Source organism: Chrysoperla carnea, chromosome 2, assembly GCF_905475395.1.
Source record: "Chrysoperla carnea chromosome 2, inChrCarn1.1, whole genome shotgun sequence".
Classification (NCBI taxonomy): Eukaryota; Metazoa; Arthropoda; class Insecta; order Neuroptera; family Chrysopidae; genus Chrysoperla; species Chrysoperla carnea.
This window is the reverse complement of record NC_058338.1, coordinates 48,400,212-48,424,893: the sequence shown is the minus strand read 5'-3', so window position 1 is coordinate 48,424,893 and position 24,682 is coordinate 48,400,212. Positions and strand designations below refer to the sequence as shown.

General features: G+C 28.6%; 1 protein-coding gene across 3 annotated transcripts in view; it reads right to left on the bottom strand.

Moving 5' to 3' along the window:
• LOC123293967 overlaps nt 1-20,948 on the bottom strand; it is a 226,858-nt gene extending 205,910 nt beyond the window's left edge. Inside the window, exon 1 of one of the 3 annotated variants that reach the window (XM_044874980.1) lies at nt 20,818-20,948. In XM_044874980.1, the coding sequence (XP_044730915.1) occupies nt 20,818-20,915 (98 nt within the window). In that variant the 5' untranslated portion in view covers nt 20,916-20,948. Of the gene's footprint in view, nt 1-6,902; nt 7,019-20,817 lie in introns of those variants that run through there. The other 2 variants (XM_044874985.1, XM_044874981.1) reach the window with 2 other exon arrangements.
• Between the last annotated feature and the right edge of the window lie 3,734 nt (nt 20,949-24,682).

Below are 24,682 nucleotides of genomic sequence, written 5' to 3'. Positions count from 1 at the left end.
TAATCAAAATAATTAAATTTTTTGCTTACACCTTTACTTTCGCGGCTGTAGATAGTTGAAATATTCTGAAAAATTCATAATTCTAAAGGATGTTCGTTTGTTTGCAACGCTTTCACGCAAAAACTACCGAATGGATTTGAATGAAACTATACAGTAAAATAGCTCATACGTCAGAATAACAATTGAGCTATTATAATTTATTAAGATATATTTTGTTTTAATTTTTAATTTAATTTAATCTATAACATTTCACTACTCCATTTATGAGCATCATTTTGAACCAAAAATTAAAAATTTCTGTGAAAAGGGTACGAGTACGAGATACAATTCATGTCCACCTCTTCTGATAATTAAGACTTTATAACATTTTAAAATAAATTGAAATCTGTACATATATTTTACCTGTGTAAAACAATCCCTACAGTACGTATTAGATAGCAAGGGAGATGGAGATTATAGCGCAGTGGTCTTTACTTTAAAGCCCAGCGAAGCAGGAGGGTATCATGCTAGTTTACAATAAAAATCGTTCAGTAGAGTGTCGATATAAGACAGCTTATAGAAAACTACTTTTACAAAAATTATCGCACTGAATTCGCATTATTGCTGCTGAACTCGAGTATCTATACAAAACGAAATATATTTCTTTTTCTCTTTAAAGGAACTTTACCATTAGAAAAGAGCGTGGAACGCAGTTTATTGCAAACTCAAAGCACAAAATAAAGTTGTTATAATTGTCACCTAAGAACAACGCCTATGATTATGTTCCTACCTGAATCATAATCTTTTTATCACCATTTTTTTACCAAAAACTTAACACAAAGTAAAATAGAATCTAAATTTTTACTAGAATCGAGTAAATTTCTCATCGAAGTGGGATGCAGCTACAAATTTTCTGTCGCAGTAGTACAGAAACTTTCAGATATTGATCAATCTTCTTCCCATAAAATATATATGTGAGACTCTTTTTCAAAGTAAAAATGCCTATTCGAAGATTTATTGAACCATTAAATTTATGCATCCAGACAAAATAATCGTATTCTAATTGAACATTGAAAGTTATTACCTACTATCATATTTAATGTTAAATGTTCGCTAAGATGAAACTAATAAATATTAATTTTACAAAATCAACAATTTTAGATAAAAATTGCATTTTAATAAGAAAGAAGAAACTGAAGATACCTAGAATACATACAACATCCATGATTTATGTAGATAAATGACTCAACATGAAAACAAGTTCGCGGTGTTCGTCCATCAAGTGCTGTATAAATAAATATCAAGAGAGTTTGCTGCAACTATCCATGTGGAGCTATAGGTATATAATAGTCAATATTTTCTTCGTTTTGTTGTCATTAATCTGTGGTACCGGTTTTTCTACATAGACTTTTAGTAACAACTTACAATGAACGTTCTGATAAAATTATACCATGTATATATGAAATAAATCAAGGTATACTAAGTTTAATCCCAATTTTGTAACGTTAAAAAATATGGAAACTAAGAACAAAATTTTGGTATTGGTGTTCATAAAATCACCAATTTAGTCCAAGTCCGATTGTCTGTCTGTTCGTCTGTCTGTCTCTAAGCACGATAACTAGCATGAAAAGAGATATCAAGCTGTAATTTTTATAGCTCGCTCAGGACGTAAAAAGTGAGATCGAGCTCGTAAATGAGCAACATAGATCAATTTAGGTTCTGTTAACCGTTAGATATAGAACCAAAGTTTAAATGTAAAAAATGTTCCTTATAAACAAATATACAACTTTTGTTTGAAACATTTTTTTGTAAACATTACTGTTTACCGGTGAGGCTGCAAATTACGATTGTATGTATGTATCAAGTATACATTTATTAATTGTATTTTTATTAGGTTTTTGGTAGTACATACTATTAATACAATAAATAATTAAAAATAATTGTATTATTGGTGTATGACTACAAGTTTTATTATATTATCTCAAAATTTTTCTAATTTTCGTTCATTCTCAAGAGATTAAATTATACAAAATTTGTTCATAATAAATATAACAAAATAAATACCATGGTTTTATAAAATTTTTTGACATTTTTCTTGAATACCATGAAAATTTAAAGAAAATTATTTGAAATTTAGATTTAAAATAGGAGTTCGTAACACATTCTTTTTATCGTTACACGTTGTTTTTGAATTTTTCCAAGTTTCTAACACTTCTAAAACGTTCATAAGCTTTCCCTTCTCGCATGTGTGTAAAATTTTAAATTTGTCATCAAATTTATGGGCATTTAGAATGCAATGATCTGAAAAAGTTGTTGCGCCAATGTTTTTTTTTAGTCGAATAGATGCACTATGTCCCTCTATTCTTTCTTAGAATGCGCGGCCCCATTGTCCCACATACGTAACTCAGTCAATTGTTTGTTTTCACTTGTAAGTATTGTTTTATACTTGAGACATTTACTCAAAATTTGATAAATATCATTATGCGTTGAAACTCAAGTATAATTTTCGAAAAGATGAACAACTTTTCAATCTCACAAAGAAAGAATTAATATACACAATCGCTCAAAAAATATTTGCCATTTTGATTGCCCGCAAGTGTACATGAATAGAAATATATCGCGTTCATTTTTTTTCTCTTAATACTCTTACTCACATCCATTGTAGAGAGGGCATTATAAATATATCAAAGCACAAGATTGCTTACAATACACTCTACAGGTTCATAATGTAAAACGTGTAATTAATAAAATACAAAAGTAAATATAATATTATAAAGTAAAATATTTACTCCAAGAGCCAAGAGTTAGACCTAAGTCATTTTAATAAACCCTATGATAAGGGACACACTTAAACCAGGCAAGTGCGCAAGGACGAGTTTTGGTAGGGCTGACATTCCCCCTCGATGAGAATCCCTAACTAATCAGGTTTTCAAACTATTATGATATTTGCATTTTGGGAAAATATATCTATATATGCTTTGCAATGAAGATGCGTTTCCAAATGTCTACCAAATTCATTACGTTCTGGCAGTTTTACTGACAACAACGACTAATAAACGATCATTTTAATTTTACTTCGTCTCAAAACATGCTCATTAGATCATCGATAATGTCTGAACCGGTTAAGCCTCGCTCAATATACAACGCGATGTAGGGATAAATGCGGAAGTTTTGGAAAAGTTTTTTTTTTTTATTACTTAGCTCCCACCTCCTTGGATGATTCCTACACACGGGCCCGACTTAAACCATAAGGCAACAACGTAAGAGATTTTGACTCTCAAATCTAGTCAAAATGGCTGATCTAGATGTGTCAGTTATTCTATAACGAAATCTTGCTTAACAAATTTATTCCTACTCGTTAGTGGGTCTACTCTTCAAGCACTCCCGATTTGCTGTTAAGTTCAGGCATTCAGCATGCTTCCCTCTCAGCTAGAGTTAAAGGTCCTAGGAGATTATAGTTTAGGAAAGATTGTACCTTCTTATGGTGGTTAATCTTACGGTGGGTATAAGGCCGTAAATGGCGAAAATATAAAGTTTTAAGGCCACTGGCTCTTGAGCACAAAGCAGTGTAAAAATCAGTAACAAGAACAAAAAACTTCAACAGTGTAAATGATTGTTGTGGTGGCTGGCTGGTTGTTGCAATGACCTTGCACTGTTTGTTTGTTTATTTGTCTTGTGTTCTTCATATGATTGTATTTTTATTGCAATACAAAAATGTTGTTTGATTATAAAAAAAATTAAATAAAAACATACTTTAATACAATAAATTATTTATTTATATTATTTTAAATTATTTTATTACACTTTCTATTATTATTAATTATTAGTAATTACAGGTTTTGTTTGGAGGGAATCGTTTTCAATGTAAAAGTTTTTATTTTGTAAAAATATATAATGTGTGTCCTTGAGAGCATATTTCATCCTTGGGGCTGTAATATAATAAGTAAGTAAATGGAGCAGAACAATTGATTAAAGCCACTTATGAATATGTACTTTATAATTTTGAGATTATAATAAGTTGTTAATCAAATACTAGTCTTGTTATCATGCCCGTGCGCAGAAATTATCCAAGGGAGGGGTTCCAACCTTTGTTCGCCATGTTAGGTCATAAAGTCAATAAAAACAAGAAATTATTTTTTCGAGTTAGAGAACATTTAATTATGTCAAAATGTGATATGCATTCAATGTTTTCAATACGTTAATTCTGCGACTTTTCCAAAATTCGGTGAGCATTGACCTCTACACCGCGATGTATATTAAGTGAGGATTGAACCGTTTAGCCGATCTTCAGACATTATCGATCCAAGGTATGTTTTGAGATGTCACAAGGTTGAAAAGGAACTTTCATTCGTCCCTGTTTTTACAGACAAAACTGCTAGAACGCGAAGCCATTTAGTAGAAATTCGGAAACGCATATTTATTGCAAAAATTGAGTGAATTCCGCACTTCTATGTCGTATCATCGCAGACATCGCTCATGGTTTTGAAAATTTCCCTGGTCTCTTTTCCAACGCTTCCCCTTCTTTCAATCAAAATATGTTTCGCAGCCCAGTTTGATAGTCTCGCCAGAATCCAGGTTTTCTGTTTGAAGTATTCAACTCAAAGGCAAAGTCCAAGACGGTATCGAGGTCAAAATATGCTTGCATATATGATTTGTCATTGGAAATGCGTCTCATAAATGGGTATACATTTACAGGACTATATTGTTAGTTCAAAATTTTTGGGGCAGATTCTCAACGGGAGGGGTTTTTACCCCCAAAACCACTCCCTTGCGTACGGGCCTGTTTGTAATACATATTAAAAATTTATCAGAGTTTTTAAACGATATAAAAATGCCTAGAAGCATAAAATGCATGATGCATAAAAGATGCAGGCAAATAGATACCATAAAAATTACAGCTACTCGCTTAAGTTATTATTAAAATTATCACTATTATTTGATAAAAAAGGTTAATCAATTTTCGTTTGGAAATTTTTATATATAAATATTAAATAAAATATTTATAAAATATGAGATGGAAAGTCCATCATATTAACGATAAAGCATCAGATGTTCCATTTATATAGATTAAATATTTGATATATCTACCTATCTACCCGTAATAACTTAAAATAAAAGACCATTAAATTTATACATATTACGTTAGCAAAACAGTAAAATTATGTAAGCAACGTTTCACATAATGATTGATTAACGTTAAGGAATCTTATATATTTCATAAAGCGTGGAAATAAAATACAGTATTCAAATTTCTCTTTCTTAAGTAGTAATTATCCTAAATATAATTTCCTTATTTGCATCTACTTGCAGAAGGCTAACGTTACGATTGTCGAGTTGAAAGTACCATGTATAAAAAAAAACTGCAACACATCTGCACATTTAATTATATATTTCATGCATTTCATTTCGTCCATTATATTAGTCTGAAGAGCTCGTACAAATGTGGCTGTTACAAGTTCATTCTATTTCGATTACATAGGAGATCTAGAGGAAGGGAGAAAATACCCTTCTAATTCTAATAATATTTTTTTCATCAGAACTATTTATAAACTAACTAGGAATCAGATTGCAGGCGTCACAGACCGTGGGACAGAAAGGGTTCTTTGTTAAAGGGTTCTCTTTTCTTTTGGTAAGCCTACCAAACTTATATCTACGACTTTTTTCGAAAGAGCAAAGTTTTTAAATGAGCATGATAACGTCATATTTAAGCTACGAAGCAGGGAATTAATAATTATTAAACAATAAAATATTTTGTCCGACAAAAATACTGCACCGATGAGTTTCTCTACCATCTCGAACATTCCGTACTTAAGTATTTTTGTTTTTGAATACATGCATGTTTCATTTTTGCAAAATTGTTTAATAATTATGAATGTTATCAAGTTGTCATAGTGTCCGACAAATTCCTTGCTGCGTTTTTTCAGACCGATAGCTTAAATATGCCGTTAGAATGTTCATTTTAAAACACTTTCGAAAAAAGTCGTAGAAAGAAGTGTGATAGACTCGTCAAAAGAAAACGAGGCACGAAGTTGCAAGTATGTATTAATCATTTAACAAAGCATCCTTTCTGTCCCACAGCAAATAATTAAATAATTTAGAAAAAAATCTATAGAAGCCAAACAATGGGTGGTGCGTTGGTGTCACACTGGACGATTGAGTAAAAAGCTAAGAAAAATGACCATCTTTTCATGGTGATAGTGTCATCTGTTTCGGTAAAGGACTAAAATCGATCTGTTTGTAGAGATTGTAGAGAAAATTGATTACGATATTATCAAAATGTTTTAAATGTCAACGGAAGTGAATAATCTAGCAAATATGTCACACATAGAAAATTGTTGATTCTACACTGGTCATCATTTAGATCACAGTTCTTACTTTTCTTGAAAGATCGTACAGAAAATTTACAAACAAGTGAAATACATCCGATCAGACTTTCAAATATGGAGTACCTACCCATTTGTTTATGACGTCAATATAGTCCCTATTTTAAATTATTCAATTTCTCATTTTGATCTGAGAAGTCAAAAGAAAGTTGGATTTCCTTTCGTATGCGATATACAGCCGAGGCGACATACGCCAAGACCTCCCATATTCTGACCATAGAATGCATACTATCTTTCTTGATCCTTTAGCCGCAAGTAAGATCTTCCCGGTAGGATTTAACTCCAAGTAATGTGTTTTTTGTGGGTTACTTGAATGTTGGTATGCTACCCAGCCACAAAATAGTATATCACAAAAGCTACTCGTTTCGTTTCAAGTTTCGAATGCGGTCGAGAAAACTATAACTTCGGCTAGAGGATCAAATAATTTTATAAAAAACCTCATTTCTTTCTTTTCAACATACTCAGTATTCTATTGATAAATTAACAAGAAAGTTTAACCGGCATTCAAAGAAAATTAATTAAATTATAACGAAAACTTACAAAAATATATGCAATAATCCCAAGAAAAAAGTAGAAGAAAACTCACACACACTAAACAAAATATTCATCAAAAAACACAATACACAAAATCTTTTAAACTGTCACACCGCGTAACTGTCAAAAAAACAACAACTCTTATTTCAAAAACACTATAAAAACAACGTGTTTTTCAAAATGTATAGTTCATATTAGTTAAATGTTGTATTAATAAAAAAATAAAATGTTACAATTTTCCAAGGAAAACAAATTAGAATTTATTTAAACAATATTATTTTATTGCCCTGTGTGTGTAATAATATTGAGTGAACTAGAAAATAACATGCATATTAGGTTTGTGAAACTGAACTATGATAAAAGTTCGCACATGGCGAACACACAAATACACAGAACAGCCTACGGTGTATAACACAGGTAAATACACGGAATATATGACAACAACTAGTATATTATAATTGGTAAATAACACAAAATGTAATACAGGTAAACTTGTGTGTAGTAGAAGGGGTATGCATGTGTATTACGTATGTAACATACAGCACAGTGTTTTCTTTTAACTGAAAAATATATTTATACATTACTGACGAGTTCTATGACATGTGTACTACATTTGTGTATTAACGTTTGCCTATATTCAATAAGCTTATAACAAAAATGTAGTAGTAATGTTATTAATTTTTATTTAATCTAATTTAGTTTAACATATTTTTAGTACGCTGTTGTTATTTTTTCTTTGTTCATGAAGAAATTATTCGTTAATAGGTAAATAAAATGTATATTATACGAAATTATACAACATTTTTTGGCTGAGAACACTTTAAGAAAACTGGACTGAACAAATGTTGGAAAAGTCGCAATAATTTATAGTTATTATACGTTGCTATTTGTTTTATGGAAAGGAATGTTGGCAAGGCTACTTTTAAGAAGTCATACCACATTGACAACCCTTGCAGGGAAGTTGTTCACTTCCAAGGCAATATTTCAGGAGACACCATCGTGGCACCATTTCTAAACAGTAACCTTAAAATGGAAGATTATTACCGCTAAATTTCTCGAACAGAATACTGCATTCAATGACGCGTAAACTATATTTATCGTTTTCGCAGGAATTAATGAATTCTGTTTCAGATTTATAAGCTTTATTATAACAATATTTTCATTTTTTCAACTTATTTTTTTTGTTAGTTAATAAACGCTCTACAAATAGTTTGAGAAAAACTAAACTTAAGCCAGATAATCAACGGAAGTGGAAGCATCGTAGCATTTTAAATGCAAGCTTAAGGAATATGTATAGTTACTATAAACAAAAATACATTTCTGAAAAATATAGTGCACGGATGGATTTAACGACAAATTTTGTGTTCGCATATTCACGGGAATTGACTCCTTCATCTGTAGAAATGGTAGGCGAATAAAATTTATTAATGGGTTTCAGTCTTCAATTAGGCCGATATTTTATAACTTAGTAGACCAAACTACAGCTCGAATTTCTTTAAATCTTCATGATCTAACATGACGAATAAAAGTTTGAACCCCTTTGAGAGTGTTCTTATATACGTTTCAAGTTTAAGATTCCCTATACGAAAAATGTCTCGGGTTTTTTAAATTTTGTAAATTTCACTTGTTTCTATGACCTTTATTGAGTATATTTCCTAAATACAAGTCCATTTAGGTCATTATTACTTTAAGCTAAAGAGAAATAGCATATTAAAATTTGAGCACAATTATTAATATTTAATTCCCTTAAGGCATGTGTCCTTTGAAATAATTACAACTCTAATGTCTTAATTCTACAATAATAAAATTTATGAGTTTACAAATTATGATAACAGGAAAATATAGATTTGTTTTATCGATTAAAAAAAAACATAGTTTTTAATTTATAATTATTACAAAAAATTGTTACCTCCAATTATTATATTTAATGATCACAATAAATATTTTTTTATTCAAGTTCTGCAATACATAAAATCGATAAATATACTTAGGTAGTATAGTCTAAGAGCGCAGTTTATCAATAAATCATTAGGTAAAAATTGGGAAAATTTATATTTGAAACAAAATAGAAAAATATCGTAAAAGAGATGACAAAAAGTGAAATTAATATTATAATCGGTCACGAAATGTGGACAATACTTAAAAGCATTTTAAACTACATTATAGAAAGAGAGAAGTGTGGTTAAGCTCAGGTCCGTAGCTAGGGCGTAGCAAAGCAGGCTCCCACCACCGGCGCATAAGAAATAGAGGCGCAAAACAAAACGTATGTTTTATACGTAAAACAAAAAATTAGTCAAGAATCATGCAAGGCGCTCAGTAATTTACATAAAGTCATAATGTTAAAAAAATTCGATTTTATGATAACACAAGCAAATTTGATCCGATCTTATTGGAAATTTTTTTCAAACCCACTAATTTTGGATCATTCTTTTCAAATGTGATATCAATTGTTCGCTAGCTATCAATTTTGTGCTTAATTCCGGGATCAGGACTTCACATTCTTGAGACCTATTAGAGCTAGGTTAATTTTGATCACAAATTCGAAAAGTATGACCCAAATTTAGTAGGATTACATACTTGGTTTATCAAAATTGGATAAAATTTGTATGTGATAGAGCAAAATTAAATTTTTTGGATTTTGATGACGTCATAAAGTTAAAAAATTCGATTTCATGATAACACAAGCAAATTTGATCCGATCTTATTGGAAATTTTTTTGAAACCCATTAATTTTGGATCATTCTTTTCAGATGTGATATCAATTTTTCGCTAGCTATCAATTTTGTGCTTAATTCCGGGATCAGGAAAATAATCAAATTTAGTAGGATTACATACTTGAATTACAAAATATGGTACTTTGTGATACCTTTTGATGAACAGTGAATATATATTAATAATAATTACAATTTTAATCCAACTTTGTTTGTATTACTCTGCATTATTTACTTAACTTATTATCAACAAAATTTCGTTTTTGGGGGTTAATCAGTTCCATTTGCAAAATACCCCAATATCATTTAGGAAAGTAATGAGTTCCTTGTTTTGCTCGGAAACGTAGTATCTTCTTACACTCCCCTGTCGTCGGACCTGGAGGTATTAAAAATTTCCACAGAAGAATTGAGTCTCCAATACCTTTATAATAAATGACAATGAACTCTCAAACTATATTGTAATAGTTTCTTTGCAAATATATAATAATGATGACAAACCTTATTAGTATGATCAAATAGTTATCAACACATCTATATTTCCGCTAACAAACACATAAATATCTATATTTACCGGATATATTCCATCCGTGGTTATACCATTCTTGTAGTGTCGTATATTACCTATATTGTATAGCCATAAACTGATTTCTAATATATGTGATATCTACCTACTCTCTTAAATAACAATCGATATAAAAATACATTTTTATTACTTAAAAGAATGCACAATGAACTGCGTAAGATTAGTAAATTTTCTTGTAGTACATCTTCATTCATAGTCAAAATATTTTGGATGTACAAGGTGTACCTCTCAGAAAAAAGAGAGATATACCAAATTAATTTACCTGCAAATGACTTAAAGCTTTTTTCACTTTCAAGGGTTTTCAAAAGTGTGCGGCATACTTTTTTAAAAAAAAAGTCATTTTTTCAGTTATTTGACGTTAAATACTTCGAATTTCAATCGCCAATAACTCGGGAATTAATTACTTTTTGAAAAATGCGTAAATGATACTTTTTGCTTATAATTCATCCTTTTGATTTCCGTTGTCATTTTCAACATATATTTTCCATCTCCTAGAATGGGGAGTTACCACCCTCTGGACAAAAGCACTACTCGGATTTATATAACTTTTGTGTTTTAGGGTCTTATATACTTATCGTCAAATTTTCAAATCAATCGGTGCTACAGGAAAAAATTTATAAATTTAATCACCGTTAACATGAATAATACCTAATTAAAATTGAGAAAAAATTGTTGGAGGAAAAATTCTTGTTCATTTTATTTTCTACAACTTTGAACTTTGTAAAAATTTTAACTTGTATAATATTAATTAAGAAATTTTCAGAATTAGAAACGATAAATAATGAAGCCGTAAGTCGTGAATGATAGAAATTCGGTGTAGAATTACTGATATTCTTCTGTCTGTAGATATTTAAGACACCTTCTAGAAATAGAAATGCAAAATCGTAAATATTTACAAAATATCGATGTTATCGAAATAATTCATTATCATTGGTATATAGTATTAAATTTAATACTGCAAATATTTTTATTTGACTAGAATTTATCGAAAATTGCGAATTTTTTATTATATAACGTAAAATCAACCTTACCTTAAATGGTCTGATGAGAAAATGAAATATTTAAGTTATAATTTCCTCAACTTTGTTTATTATAAATATTTTGGTTTTACTAATCGAGAAATACCAAAATTAATCGAGGAGAAATTAAGATTTATGTGACAAGTTAATAAATCGAGGAACACTATAAACTATATTTCATAACATCTTTTAATTCCTTTTATTCGACGATTTTACATCAACCTTTCAAACAACTAACATGGTCAATTTTAGACATCTGTAAGGTAGTATCGGAAGTTTGAATTAATTTTTAGTAACATTAGAAATTCCATCATTGGTACAAAACCAATAGCTACTATATTGTCTGTAAGAAAATTTGCAAACATATTGAGTATAACTTTGGTTTTGAGTAATACTATTATTTATATTTGAAGTTAATTGTTATATACACAGGTGTGATTATTTCCGGTTCATTTTTGGACAATCATAAGTTTTATCGCGCTAAAATTAAGTTTCAATATTCTAGAGGCTAATTTACTACCATTGTTCACAATCACTCTTAAAAATATTTTAGGAAAAATTTTTTGCCAATGGCTCAAAACTAGTAAAAAATTGTCGAGGAAACAACAAAAAAGTTTTTAATAAAATATAAAATTTTTAATTTAATAAAACTTTCAAGGTTACTATACTATATGGATCGTTTAGCGAGCGGAGTATGATTTTCTTAATTTTACGGGCAGTTGAATAATAGCTGATTTGAAAGGATTTTTCAAGACGCATACAACGAATTTTGAAAAAGTTCTCTATGATTATTTCGCGGAATTATGATGAATTAAAAGCAGCATAAAACTTTAGTTGTATGTTGTACCATAAAACACAGCACAAACGAAAGTCATCTCCAAAAGAAGTTTAGTCTCAATAAATATCGTGGAAATGAAACACATGAATTTCTTGTCTTCAAAACCTGGTGAAAACCTGGGGAAAGGACGAGGATCTACTAAAATTTTAGCACCAAATGATAAAATAAAAAATCTGCCGCAGTTCTCTTAATCAGAGATCTCAATGCATACTGTAATTCATGTATCTTAGAGGAAAAATGTATTCTTAATATATGGCATGTAAGTGCTTAGAGCTACCTTCAAGTGGCCACGATGTTGCAGGCAGGCAATTTACCAGTTCTGAAAAATTGATGCTGCATTGTTCATAGGGGTTTACTATGCCCTGAACCGAAATGGCTAAATGTCCGGTGAAAATCTATAATACATATATTTAAAATGTAAACCTTAGAATTTATTATAATTTTCCACCAGTAATTCAAATTTATTGAATAATAAAACTGCATTAACAAATGATGTTTCTTGAATAGTTTTTGTTTAAAATGAAGCATACCGATATTTTTATTATGATTAAAATAGAAATATTTTTAAGTGTTATTATAAAATAAAAATTTTATAGAGAAAAAGCACATAAAAATGCAACTAGATATCGTATCTTTCAGCAAAACTAACAACACATAGCAAAATAAATTAAAAGTGAGTTCTGATTTTTTTATTTGATGGTTTCTCAGTGATGCTCTTCAAAAAGTAACTTCAGTAATAATATTTACTGAAAATAATTGGATGAGTTTTCGTTCAAAATATGTGTAACTTTAAAAACATGTATCGTATGTAATGCGTTTTGATTACCAACATTTTTTTTTCGTGTATCATAAAATGTAATTAATATTTGCCTGATTCAAAAGTTCACCATAATTTTAAATCCCGCCTTTCGGAAAGCCATGAATACCTATAACTTAATGTGTAGTAAATTGTCTACGTACTCTCAAACAAAGTAATCTTTTAAATACATCACACACTTGATTAAACATTCTTAATAGAAATGAATAGCATGCCAAAACAGTTAGTTATAATATGAATACAAAAATTTTCATACAAATTGCCATAATATTTTTTACTCTTTCACGTCTTTTGTTTCTAAACTAATTTCTACTATTCGTAAAACAATTTATGTCCGTGACTAGAATATTTTAGAAATTTTTTTTTTTATTGAAATTATTTCTATAGTAATCATTTGAAAATTGACAAATTGTTTTATGGCTGTATAAAATGTAAAAGAAAGCATGGGATATATTTATCTTATAAATATATAATTGCCACAAATGTTTGCCCGCAGTTAGTTAATGTTTGCATGTAGTTAGTTAATTCTTTTTATACCATGTATATGAAATATACCAAGGTATACTAAGTTTGGTCCCAAGTTTGTAACGCTTAAAAATATTGATGCTAAGAACAAAATTTTGGTATAGGTGTTCATAAAATTACCCAATTAGTCCATTTCCGGTTGTCTGTCTTCTATCGTCTGTCGTCTGTCCGTCTGTCATCACGATTACTAAAAACGAAAAAATATATCAAGCTGAAATTTTTATAGCGTGCTGAGGACGTAAATACTGAGGTCGAGTTCGTAAATAAGCAGCATAGGTTAGTTGGGTCTTGAGTCCGTAGGACCCATCTTGTAAATCCTTAGAGATAGAACAAAAGTTTAAGCAAACTGGTTATAAAATTAAAAAATAAACTTGATAATTTAATAGTATTCAAATATTGCAATAAACTTGTAATAATGTAAAGACCAAAATAATGAAAAAATTAAATATGCGAATTTTGTCGGTATATAGGTATAAAAAAATATACATAATAAGCAACATTTTCTAATAATTTTTTTCAATATCTCTATCCATCTCTGACGCACTAGACAAAATATTAAGTAGGTATCGACCCTATTTGTCAATTTGTAGTAAGCTGAGTTTAAACTTCTGATTTCGGTTAAGTATCTTAATATTTCAATTCGATATTCCTATAAAGAACGAAGATATAAGGATGTCTTCATCTTAAATGCGACACACTGTATATTTAGTACGGAATTACTACTGTTGGTAAATAAGCTAGCAGCAGAAATTATAAGTTAACAACAAACTTGGTGCATTAGCCTTGACCAAAGCGTGGACGAGGACATGGGAATGGTTAGCAAGAAAAGGCTCAAGTTGTTAGTCTTGACCAATGTTGACAAACCAAGGCATGGTAAACTAATCCTGATCCGGATCGATTCCACCATACAGCATTTATTTTGTTATATTTTGTTTTTCCTGATTCGATTCCTACAGTTTATTAATTATATTTTATTGAAAAAAAAAATTAATTAACAAAAATATTCATTAAAACATAAAAAAAGTTTCTGAGAACATTACGAACATAAATATCAAGTACAATAACATACAGGTCAAATTGAGATTTTTTTTTTGAAATCGGTAAAAAATTAACAGTTAGGTTTATATTGAAGTGACCATGGCCTGGAAGGTGTCACATGGAAACAATTTAATCTTATATACAGACTATAACAGTCTGTGCCTATCCAAATTATGTTTTATTTTTATATTTAGTTTATTCACATGGATAGAAGATAGGTATAATATAATATGTATATACAAATTTTACCGTTAAAATTAATTACTTTTTATATAAAATATATACAAATAAATTATTTTGTTCATATTTATTTTATTTTGGAATTAAATTTTATCTGTAATATCGAAAACGAAATCAAGAATTTTCATATAATCCCAGTATTATAAATGTAAAAGTAAGGATGTTTGTTTGTTTGTTTATTTGTTTGTTACGCTATCACGCAAAAACTAATTAATGTATTTGAATGAAACTTTAAAATAATACAGCTCATACATCAGAATAACACGTGAGCTATAATTTATAAAGTAATATTAAAGAAAATTTAAAAAATTAAATTTAATCTGGCCATTAATTACAGATTTCTGTAAAAATAGTCAATGTAAAACAATTCATGGCCATCTTTTCTGATATACTCAATAAATTATGACTATTTTACATTGAAAAAAAATAAAACCGTACATATATTTTACTTGTGTAAAACAATCTCTACCATTAATTCATTATTTCGAGTGTTATGAGAAGGAGAGAGAGGAAGGAGATTGAGAGCAAAGAAGGTGAAGGCTATATCATGGTGGTCTTTTCCAATTTTTACTTTGAAACCTAGCGAAGCGGGTGGTTGTCAAGCTAGTATTTATATAAAATACATAATATACCTTGACTCCTTGTTGGAACTCTTTCAAAAACATTTCTAGCCTACTCCGAAAATATTCGTTTAATCATTGTAAAACTGAAAGTGCTTGATAAATTTCGCTAGCAACGATCCTTTCGCCATGGTGGATTGGAAAGAAGTGTAGAGTTTTTCCTTTGTAGTTTGTAGTTTATGTAATCTCTGCTAGTTTCAAAAATTTCGGAATGGATTTTTTGCGAAAATTAAACGAGTTTTGAGATATCATCCCTCCAAATTTAACAAAAACAATACTTTTTGCGTTTTTACTCTAAGCAGTAGAATTATTAGAATTTAATTGAATACCTTCAAATTAAACATTGTTTAGACCCCATTAATTAAACAAGATGAACAAATTCACAAAAAGAAATTCAACATAAGTTCACAATTTTATGAGGTTGTTACACTTTTTGAGTTATTGAGCTTTCGATTTTTGAAATTTCCTCTATATCTTTAACTAATTTATAAGCGTTTATTCTGTTTCATTCTGTAAACATAAAAATTTAATAACCAAAATATTGATATGAATTTCGTCATAATTATTAAAAACATGCGCACACCCATAATACATATCTATCTATATTTTCTCCATATATTGTGTGTGGTTGACCATAGCCATAGAGGAATTGCTTTAGGTCATTAAGTTTGTTTTTTATTATTAACTACAAATTACATTTCAAATAATTCTTTTCAATTTTTTCTAATGATGTAATATGATTTATCTTTTAAAATGTAAAGTAAATATTATTATTCAAGTAATGTAAAGTGTTATAATGACTAAATTCAAATGATTATTCTTGCAAGGTTTAATAATGTAATGTAGATCGGGATACCAATTCTGAATAAAGAAACTCCAGGATATTTTGAAAGAGGCATATAATGAATATACCACAGGCAATAGAGATTTTTGCTTCAATATTACGTTTCATGAAATTTTTGAGCTCGTGGTAACTCAATTTTCAGTGTTAATAACCAAAAACTTTTACAAATAAGAAAACAAAATTTACAAATAATTTTTTTTATGATCGATGCAGAATTGCTGTAATAATCTGGGACACATGTATCTCATCAGTTAATATTTATTTGATTCCATTTTTGTTAAGGATATGAAGTTGAAGTCTAAATAAATTCTGAAAATATTAGGGGAGTGGTTTTATGGTAAAACGGTAGATGGATGATATGTTTTCATAGATTTCTCCAAAACTAGTCAGTGAAAATTAAAAAAAGAACCATTTAAATTAAATTTAAAACCTTAACAAATTATTGAAAACAAAAGAAATCCGTTGTGTCCGACTAATTAAGGATGTATGAGCACGGTAGTGGGGACACAAATTAAAAAACAAATACTTTTCAATTATGTTATAACTGGACAATATAAGACGAAATGTAAGGATAAAATTTTTCGATATCTTAAGAAATTTTCAAAATATCAAAAACTAAAAATTTGAATTAATTATTTTGCTTTCGAAATTTTGAAAACCAAGGCAGATATCGAAAAATTTTATTCTTAGTTTTCGTCTACATTCATGAAGTTATAACAAAATTCATCATCAAAGTTGAAAATAATGTACAAACAATTTCAACCCTAAATATAAAATTGCCTTGGTGTTCGTACTACCTTAAAGTATGGTTACTAACACATTGAGCAGATTTTGTATTTAGTCCAACAACATAAGTGTTAGGCGAAACTGATCAGTAATTGACTATCAAATAACGCATGTAACTCATTTATGGTATAAAAATAAAATCGTTAAATAATGGTTTACTACGAAATAATCAATATCTTGGACAAATTGAAAACATCCTAATTATTTACTAATTTTACTAAATTAATTTAATTTTAACCTAATAAAAAAATATTATTTTAATTAGTAAAATTTAATTTCCCATTAAATTTCGCTGATAATGATTATCAATTAATTGTTTATTTGCTACAATATAATTAAAAATAATTTTTTGAAACACCCGATATACTATATATGTCAAATCATTGATTTGATTAATTATACGAAATCACATACCTACATAGGTATAATATATAAAGAGATTTGTAAATAAAAATCAATGTATCAAATTTAATCATTATTTTTATATATAATTATTAAAAATAATAAATTTAATTTTATAAATAATAAATAATTAGTGCATATCAACAAAATTAATTATTTCATTTAGTATAATTATTTATTTATATACCGTGAGTCCTATTTAAAAAAATCCAACTGAAAAATTTTTAACAGGGTTTTTGAAAAAAATTACTCAACTAAAAGTTGTTCTATTTGAAGGGGCATTCATAGAGTCTTCATAAAGTTTTTGTTTATAAAACAATAAACAACTTTGATTAGAAATATTTTTCTTCAACTTTATTATTTCGGCGAAATCCGAATGCAAATTATTTCAATTCTGAGTGCTTTTCGATTACTATGGAATCAAATCAATGTACCAACAAAATTTTTCAAAAGAAATTATTGGTCTATTTATAAAGACTAGCTCAAAAACACTTTTACTTTTTCAAAGAAATTTTCAGTTATATTGTTTAAAATGGGACGTCCGGTACAGCTGTTGTAGCTTTTAAAATTATTTAATAAATAAAATAACATAATTTATTATGAATATAATTTATTATTTATGTTTATATTTGAAAGATTTAATATAGTAAATAGATGAAAGTTTTTTTCTTTCTTTTTATTATTAGATTATTTTATTTGAAAATAAAGAAATTAATTGTTATTATTATTATACATAAGATAATTTAATTAATATTTATAAGCTATTTCCTTTTAATTTTATATTGAATAATTTTTTCTATTACTTTAATTTTATTGGCTTTTCTTGCTTTTCTTCTTGCGTCGTCAAATATTAAAATTTTTTTTTTCAAATGGTGGGTCTATATTACGTTTGACAACTTTGGCAGCAAAAATCACTTGGAAAATTTCATTTTTAAATATATTTCATTCAATAGTTCTTTAGAGACCTAACAGTTGAGTAATTACAATTTTTTTTATTTTTTAACACCTGAAAATTACAATTCTCTCTAAACATTTTTTACTTTTGGGCATGGTAATTACATATATTGGAATTATATAATTTTAGGATGTACGAGCAGGGTAGATTAATGGTTATAACTTGTTTAATTTAGACGAAAAGTAAGACAATTATCGATAAACTTTAAGTGTATTTTCTTTAGTTTAAATGCAATAATGACATATTTTTAAGTAGCATTTCCTCCAAAAGCTAACATTTTTCGAAAAATTGTTTTAAACAAAAAATGCTAGTTTTTTATGAGGATCAACTTTCTAAGTGAAAGTGTTATTCTATCTCGAACCGTTTTCTCAATTTCCATTCGTTCTGTCTTCTCCATCTCCATTCCATTCATTCCAAATGGTATCCAACGTTACTCGTACCATTTTCTCCATTTCCTTCGGAAATTCGCTTATACTTAACCGATTTTATAAATCATTTTACTAATTTTACAAATCAAAGGAAAAACATTTCTGAACAAAAGGTAAGATACGTGAGGGCAAGGGAAGTGATGGCTGTTGTCCTTATTTTTAAAATTGAAACTGCCACGAAAAGTGGGTAGATAACTGCTTGCAAAAATTTCAAATTATTTCCTGAACAGCTTATAAGTGCAAATTATATGTTACAAAAAAATTATTTAATATGATGAAAATTCAATTTATATAATCAATTATCTTATTATTTATTGAGTCAATAGAGAGTAATATTAATAAATAATTTTTTTGTATTCAATAATTTTACAATAAATATTTTATTGCTATGTGCTAGATTGATTTCATATTAAAATAAAATACCTAAATATTATCTATCTATTTCATAATGGTGTAATAATCATAGGTATATACTTATCCAATAATTGAATACCAACTATATTGGTTATTGATGTATAATAAGTTATTTGAAAAATATTTACCAAGTGAAATCAGGAAGACTTCAAATAATTATATACTATGGACATTTATTGCACTTTTACAAATTTTATTTTTTATTTTGAATTCTTGGTTTAAATATAGATCCAACGATATTGTTTTTATTATAATTTATTGGCAAAAGTATGAAAGTCGTAAATGAAAATGGCCTCTAATATATGATTTCAAATATCACTTTAGGCTTTGATTACTCGAAAACAAAAGTATTTTCGCTTTATTATACTATATTTAGCAATATTCCATCGTCAAATCAAGATGCCACAGTTATACGTACTGGAACCTATTTGAGGAGGCAATATTCGTTGAGTATAGAACAGATCTGCTGCTAGGAGTGACAAATTTAACCACATTGTAACAACTATTTGATGATGAATTTTGTTATAACTTTATGAATGTAGACGAAAAGTAAAAATAAAATTTTTCGATATCTGCCTTAAACAAAATCTTCAATATTCGATATTTTGAAAGTTACCCCAGATATTGAGAAATTTTATTCTTACTTTTCATCTTATATTGCCAAGTTATAACATAATTCACCACCAATATTGAATATATATAGTTTCTAAATTTGTGTTCCCAATACCGTGCTCATACATCCTTAATTAGTCGGACACGGCGGGTTTTTTTTGTTTTCAATAATTTATGAAGGTTTTAACATTAATTTATTTTTTTTTTTATTTCCACCGACTAGTTTTGGAGAAATACATGAAAACATTTCATCCATCTACCGCTTTACCATAAAACCAATGTTAAATATGCCTACTTTTGTAGGCATTTATTTATTTAAATAATCGGGTAACCTCCTCTAAAATTTTGAGAATTGATTTAGACTTAGACCATCTTATATATCCATAAAAGACATTACTTTGCTGTTGTAATATCTATTACATATATTAATTAAAAAGTAGCATTCATTTAGTTTACAAAGTTGTTAAATATTAGCCACTGTTGTCCCCTATGTGCTCGGCGTTCGAACGAACGGTCCATGCCGCTGAGTTCGGAATTATTCATCTTACCTAGTTCATTAACTAACCTACACTTATTAAAAATCAATAGGTAAACTTTAGTGAATAATTGAGTAGATTGATAAATTTTGGAAAAAACACTTATAACACTCCTTCTTAAATCAATATCAAAGTGATCGTCAAGGATTACAGATGAGATGAAAAGGATAGAGAGCTATCATTTTTCTCATATATCTTTTCCAGACGGAATCGATTTTGAAGATCATCGCAAATTTTTTAGTTTTTTCGGGTACGGAATCTTAAGCTCGCACTTGAAACATAGCTAAGAACTCTCTCCGTTAATAACCTTTCAACTGAAACCAAAAAAATTACAATTGCTTCATCCGTTCAGGCGTTACGATGCCACAGACAGACAAACACACAGGCACACATAGCGGTCAAACTTATAACACCCCTTTTATTAGTTCGGGGGTTAAAAAATTACAATATAAATGATTTATGAGTTTTTGTAGTCACTTACATTACCATAATAAGTGAGTATACGTATTTTGAAACAATAAAACTTTTTGAATAAATTATTGATTGTACTCACCTGTCATTTTTTAATGGAGGCAGCTCATCGGATATATTCGAAACACAATAATAACGCTTTTTACGTTTTTTCACACATAGCACATTTGACGACAACATAATTGAAAAATGCTTTTTTTTTTGCTTATACACTTTTAAAATAATTTCACAACGTTATTTATTTTTATTAATTTTTATCACAATTTGACAGTATTTCCAACATTGTAAACAAATATTATCAGCTTACTGGTATAATGGAAAATGCCTGCAATTAAAAAAAAAGTTGTGTTATTATTTATTCTATATATGTGGAAAAAACGATGATAACAATAATAGAAAAGTTCTCATTAAAATTTTAATATAAAATTATGAGGTTGATATATTTTTTGACGTTTAATTTTTGAAACGTATTTGTTCACCCTCAATTAAACTTCATGATAATTTTGAGGTGTTATTCGTTGCGTGTAGTAACGACGTTAGCGACGCGCAGCGAAATAAATCCGAATACAAAAAAAAACTTTAGGACGAAAAAAATTGTTTTCCAAATAAGCACCTTGTTTTAAATTGATTAAAACCAGAATTTATTAACATTCCATATACTAGCATGTAAAAAAGGCTTTATTTTTTTTTCTTTTTATCAGGGCCTTAACGAGGATACATAGCGCCGGTGGCAAGTATTTAGGTTACACCTTGTATGTATCGTGATGGGCTGTAACGATTTTAATGAAAATTCATATACTGATGGTATTTAACAAAAGAGTAAAGGCAAAAGTGGGGAGAGTCGCCATAATCGTGTCATTTTACCTTAAAGTTCCTCTACGTTTCCGAGCAAAACATATTTTTAAGGAAATCATTACTCTCCTAGATGAAACTGGGGTATTTTGCAAAAGGAACTATGATTTTTAACTTTATGACGTCATAAAAATCCCCAAAATTTTTTTTTGCTGTATCACATCCAAATTTTTTTCAATTTTGATAAACCAAGTATGTAATCCTATTAAATTTGGGCCATACTTTTCAAATTTGTGTTCAAAATTAACCTTGCTCCAATAGGTTTCAAGAATGTGGAGTCCTGGTCCCGAAATTAAGCACATAAGTGATAGTTAGCGAAAAACTGACATTACAAACTGAAAAGAATGACCCAAAATTAGTGGGTTTCAAGAAAAATTCTAATTAGACCGGATCAAATTTGCTTGTGTTATCAAAAAATTCAACTTTTTTAACTTTATGACGTCATCAAAATCCAAAAATTTAATTTTGCTCTATCACATCCAAATTTTAACCAATTTTGAAAAACCAAGTATGTAATCCTTAAATTTGGGCCATACTTTTCAAATTTGTGATCAAAATTAACCTAGCTTTAATAGGTTTCAAGAATGTGGAGTCCTGGTCCCGAAATTAAGCACATAAGTGATAGTTAGCGAAAAACTGACATTACAGCTGAAAAGAATGACCCAAAATTAGTGGGTTTCAAAAAAAATTCCAATTAGACCGGATCAAATTTGCTTGTGTTATCAAAAAATTCAAATTTTTTAACTTTATGACGTCATCAAAATCCAAAAATTTAATTTTGCTCTATCACATCCAAATTTTAACCAATTTTGAAAAACCAAGTATGTAATCCTATTAAATTTGGGCCATACTTTTCAAATTTGTGTTCAAAATTAACCTTGCTCCAATAGGTTTCAAGAATGTAGAGTCCTGGTGCCGGAATTAAGCACATAAGTGATAGCTAGAGAAAAACTGACATTTCAGTTGAAAAGAATGGTCCAAAATTAGTGGGTTTCAAAAAAAATTACAATTAGACCGAATCAAATTTGCTTGTTTTATCAAAAATTTCAAATTTTTTAACTTTATGATGTCATCAAAATCCAAAAATTTAATTTTGCTCTCTCACATCCAAATTTTATCCAATTTTGAAAAACCAAGTATGTAATCCTATTAAATTTGGCCCATACTTTTCAAATTTGTGATCAAAATTAACCTAGCTTTAATAGGTTTCAAGAATGTGGAGTCCTGGTCCCGTGTTATAAAAAAGTCAAATTTTTGAATTTTATGACGTTAACAGAATTCAAAAAATTTAATTTTGCTCTATCATAAAAATATGATATTTACAATGTAAATTAATGAACGCCTTTTACATGATTCTTTACTAACTTTTTGTTTTACGTATAAAACATACTTTTTGTTTTGCGCCTCAATTTTAATTGCGCCGGTGGCGAGTGTCTCCTTAGCACGTCCTAGCTATGGACCTGCTTTTAAAAATGAATTTTTTGTATACTGTGCAGAGAATCGAATTGAAATTTTAAGACGAAAGTATTAAAAATTTTTTGCAACAGTTTCATTTTGGTTTCGAAACTCCTTAAGAAAAAACTTTATTTTTAAAATATGTAAAAATCATATTTTTATTGATCTTAAGTAAACATACTGTATCTGTAGTATACCTTTATTACTTTGATTCAACACACCACATTGCTGAGTACTAATACGCTCTTTGTTGGTTCTCTGGTCTATGTCTTATGCTATGTCTGATAACCTGAATAATTTACATATTTTAAAAGGTCATTTTAATTAATTACCATATAATATGTAACATTAAATACACTGACCGATACCGATACAGATAAAATACTTAAAAATCAAAATAAGTTTTTGTTCTTTTATACATGAAAAATGTAAATTTAACTACAAAGTTCGAGGTAGCTATATGTTACGAGTTAAGCCAAACAAATTTTTAACCCAAGTAATAGACCGCAAAGTTTATTATTTTGCATTTTACTATTCCAAAAATATTATTTACCCTGATATATTATAAAAATTTATCAAGGTATATAAATTTTAGTTCCAAGTTTGTAAAACTTATTGATGATACGTACAAAAGTTTGATACAGGTGTTAATAAAATCATCTAATAAGTCCTTTTCCGTTTGTCCATTCGTCTACACGACGTGAAATTAGAATGCTAATTTTGTTTTATAGGACAAAATAGCCATGATAAAATCGTTAAACCATTGGTGTAGTAGATTGTGGGTTTTTAGAATTCCAACCCCCCGTATTCCTACTTGTATGATTGTAAAAGATTTAGTGTTGCATTTCTATTCAGTGAATTGTGTGCTACAAGAACGGCAGGTACTCTTGGTAAGAATCGTTTATCTTTATGTTTTACTCGAAATTAGGAATTCAAATAATTGGAATACGTTTTAAAAAGAAAATTGAAATATGAAAAATTTTGTTCAATTGTTTCAGATGTTTGTGAAATCTAAAAATATCGTTAATAGACCATAGAGACCATACTATGCTCGTACATAAAGCTAAGCTATGACCTTATTATTTCGAAATACTCTTAGGTTTTAGTCTAATTGTTAAAGTGAAGAGGTCTAAAAAAAATATTTTTTCACGTCAACGCGGTTTTGTGCTTTTTTTTTATTGGCTGGCACGGTCAAGTAAGAATTTTTTTGTTTCAGATCACTATAAGGGCTGGAATCAAGTCATCCAGGGTGAATCGTCCCTTTTGTAGCCCCCACACTTCATCAGCCTGTAATTCGACGAATTTTTGTATTTTTGAAATGTCAATAAAAATCATTTGAAAAAATGGCTACACAAATGTTTTTCCTTTTTTTTGTTATCTTAGTTTGAAAAATGCCAACAATTTAGGCTTCTAGATAAGAATTTCGCTTTAGTAATTTTAAAAAGCTTATAAAAAAGCAAAACGACTGGCCTGACCGTAGTTATAGTTGGCGGGCATAGAGAAGAAATCGAACATGTAGGATTTATAGCGTGACTTGTTTTACATAATAATGCTATCTCAGAAAAGAATATTCAGAAAAACAAAAATTTCTTGCATTTTTATTTTAATGTATTTAAAGAGCATACCTCCCCAAAAATCTG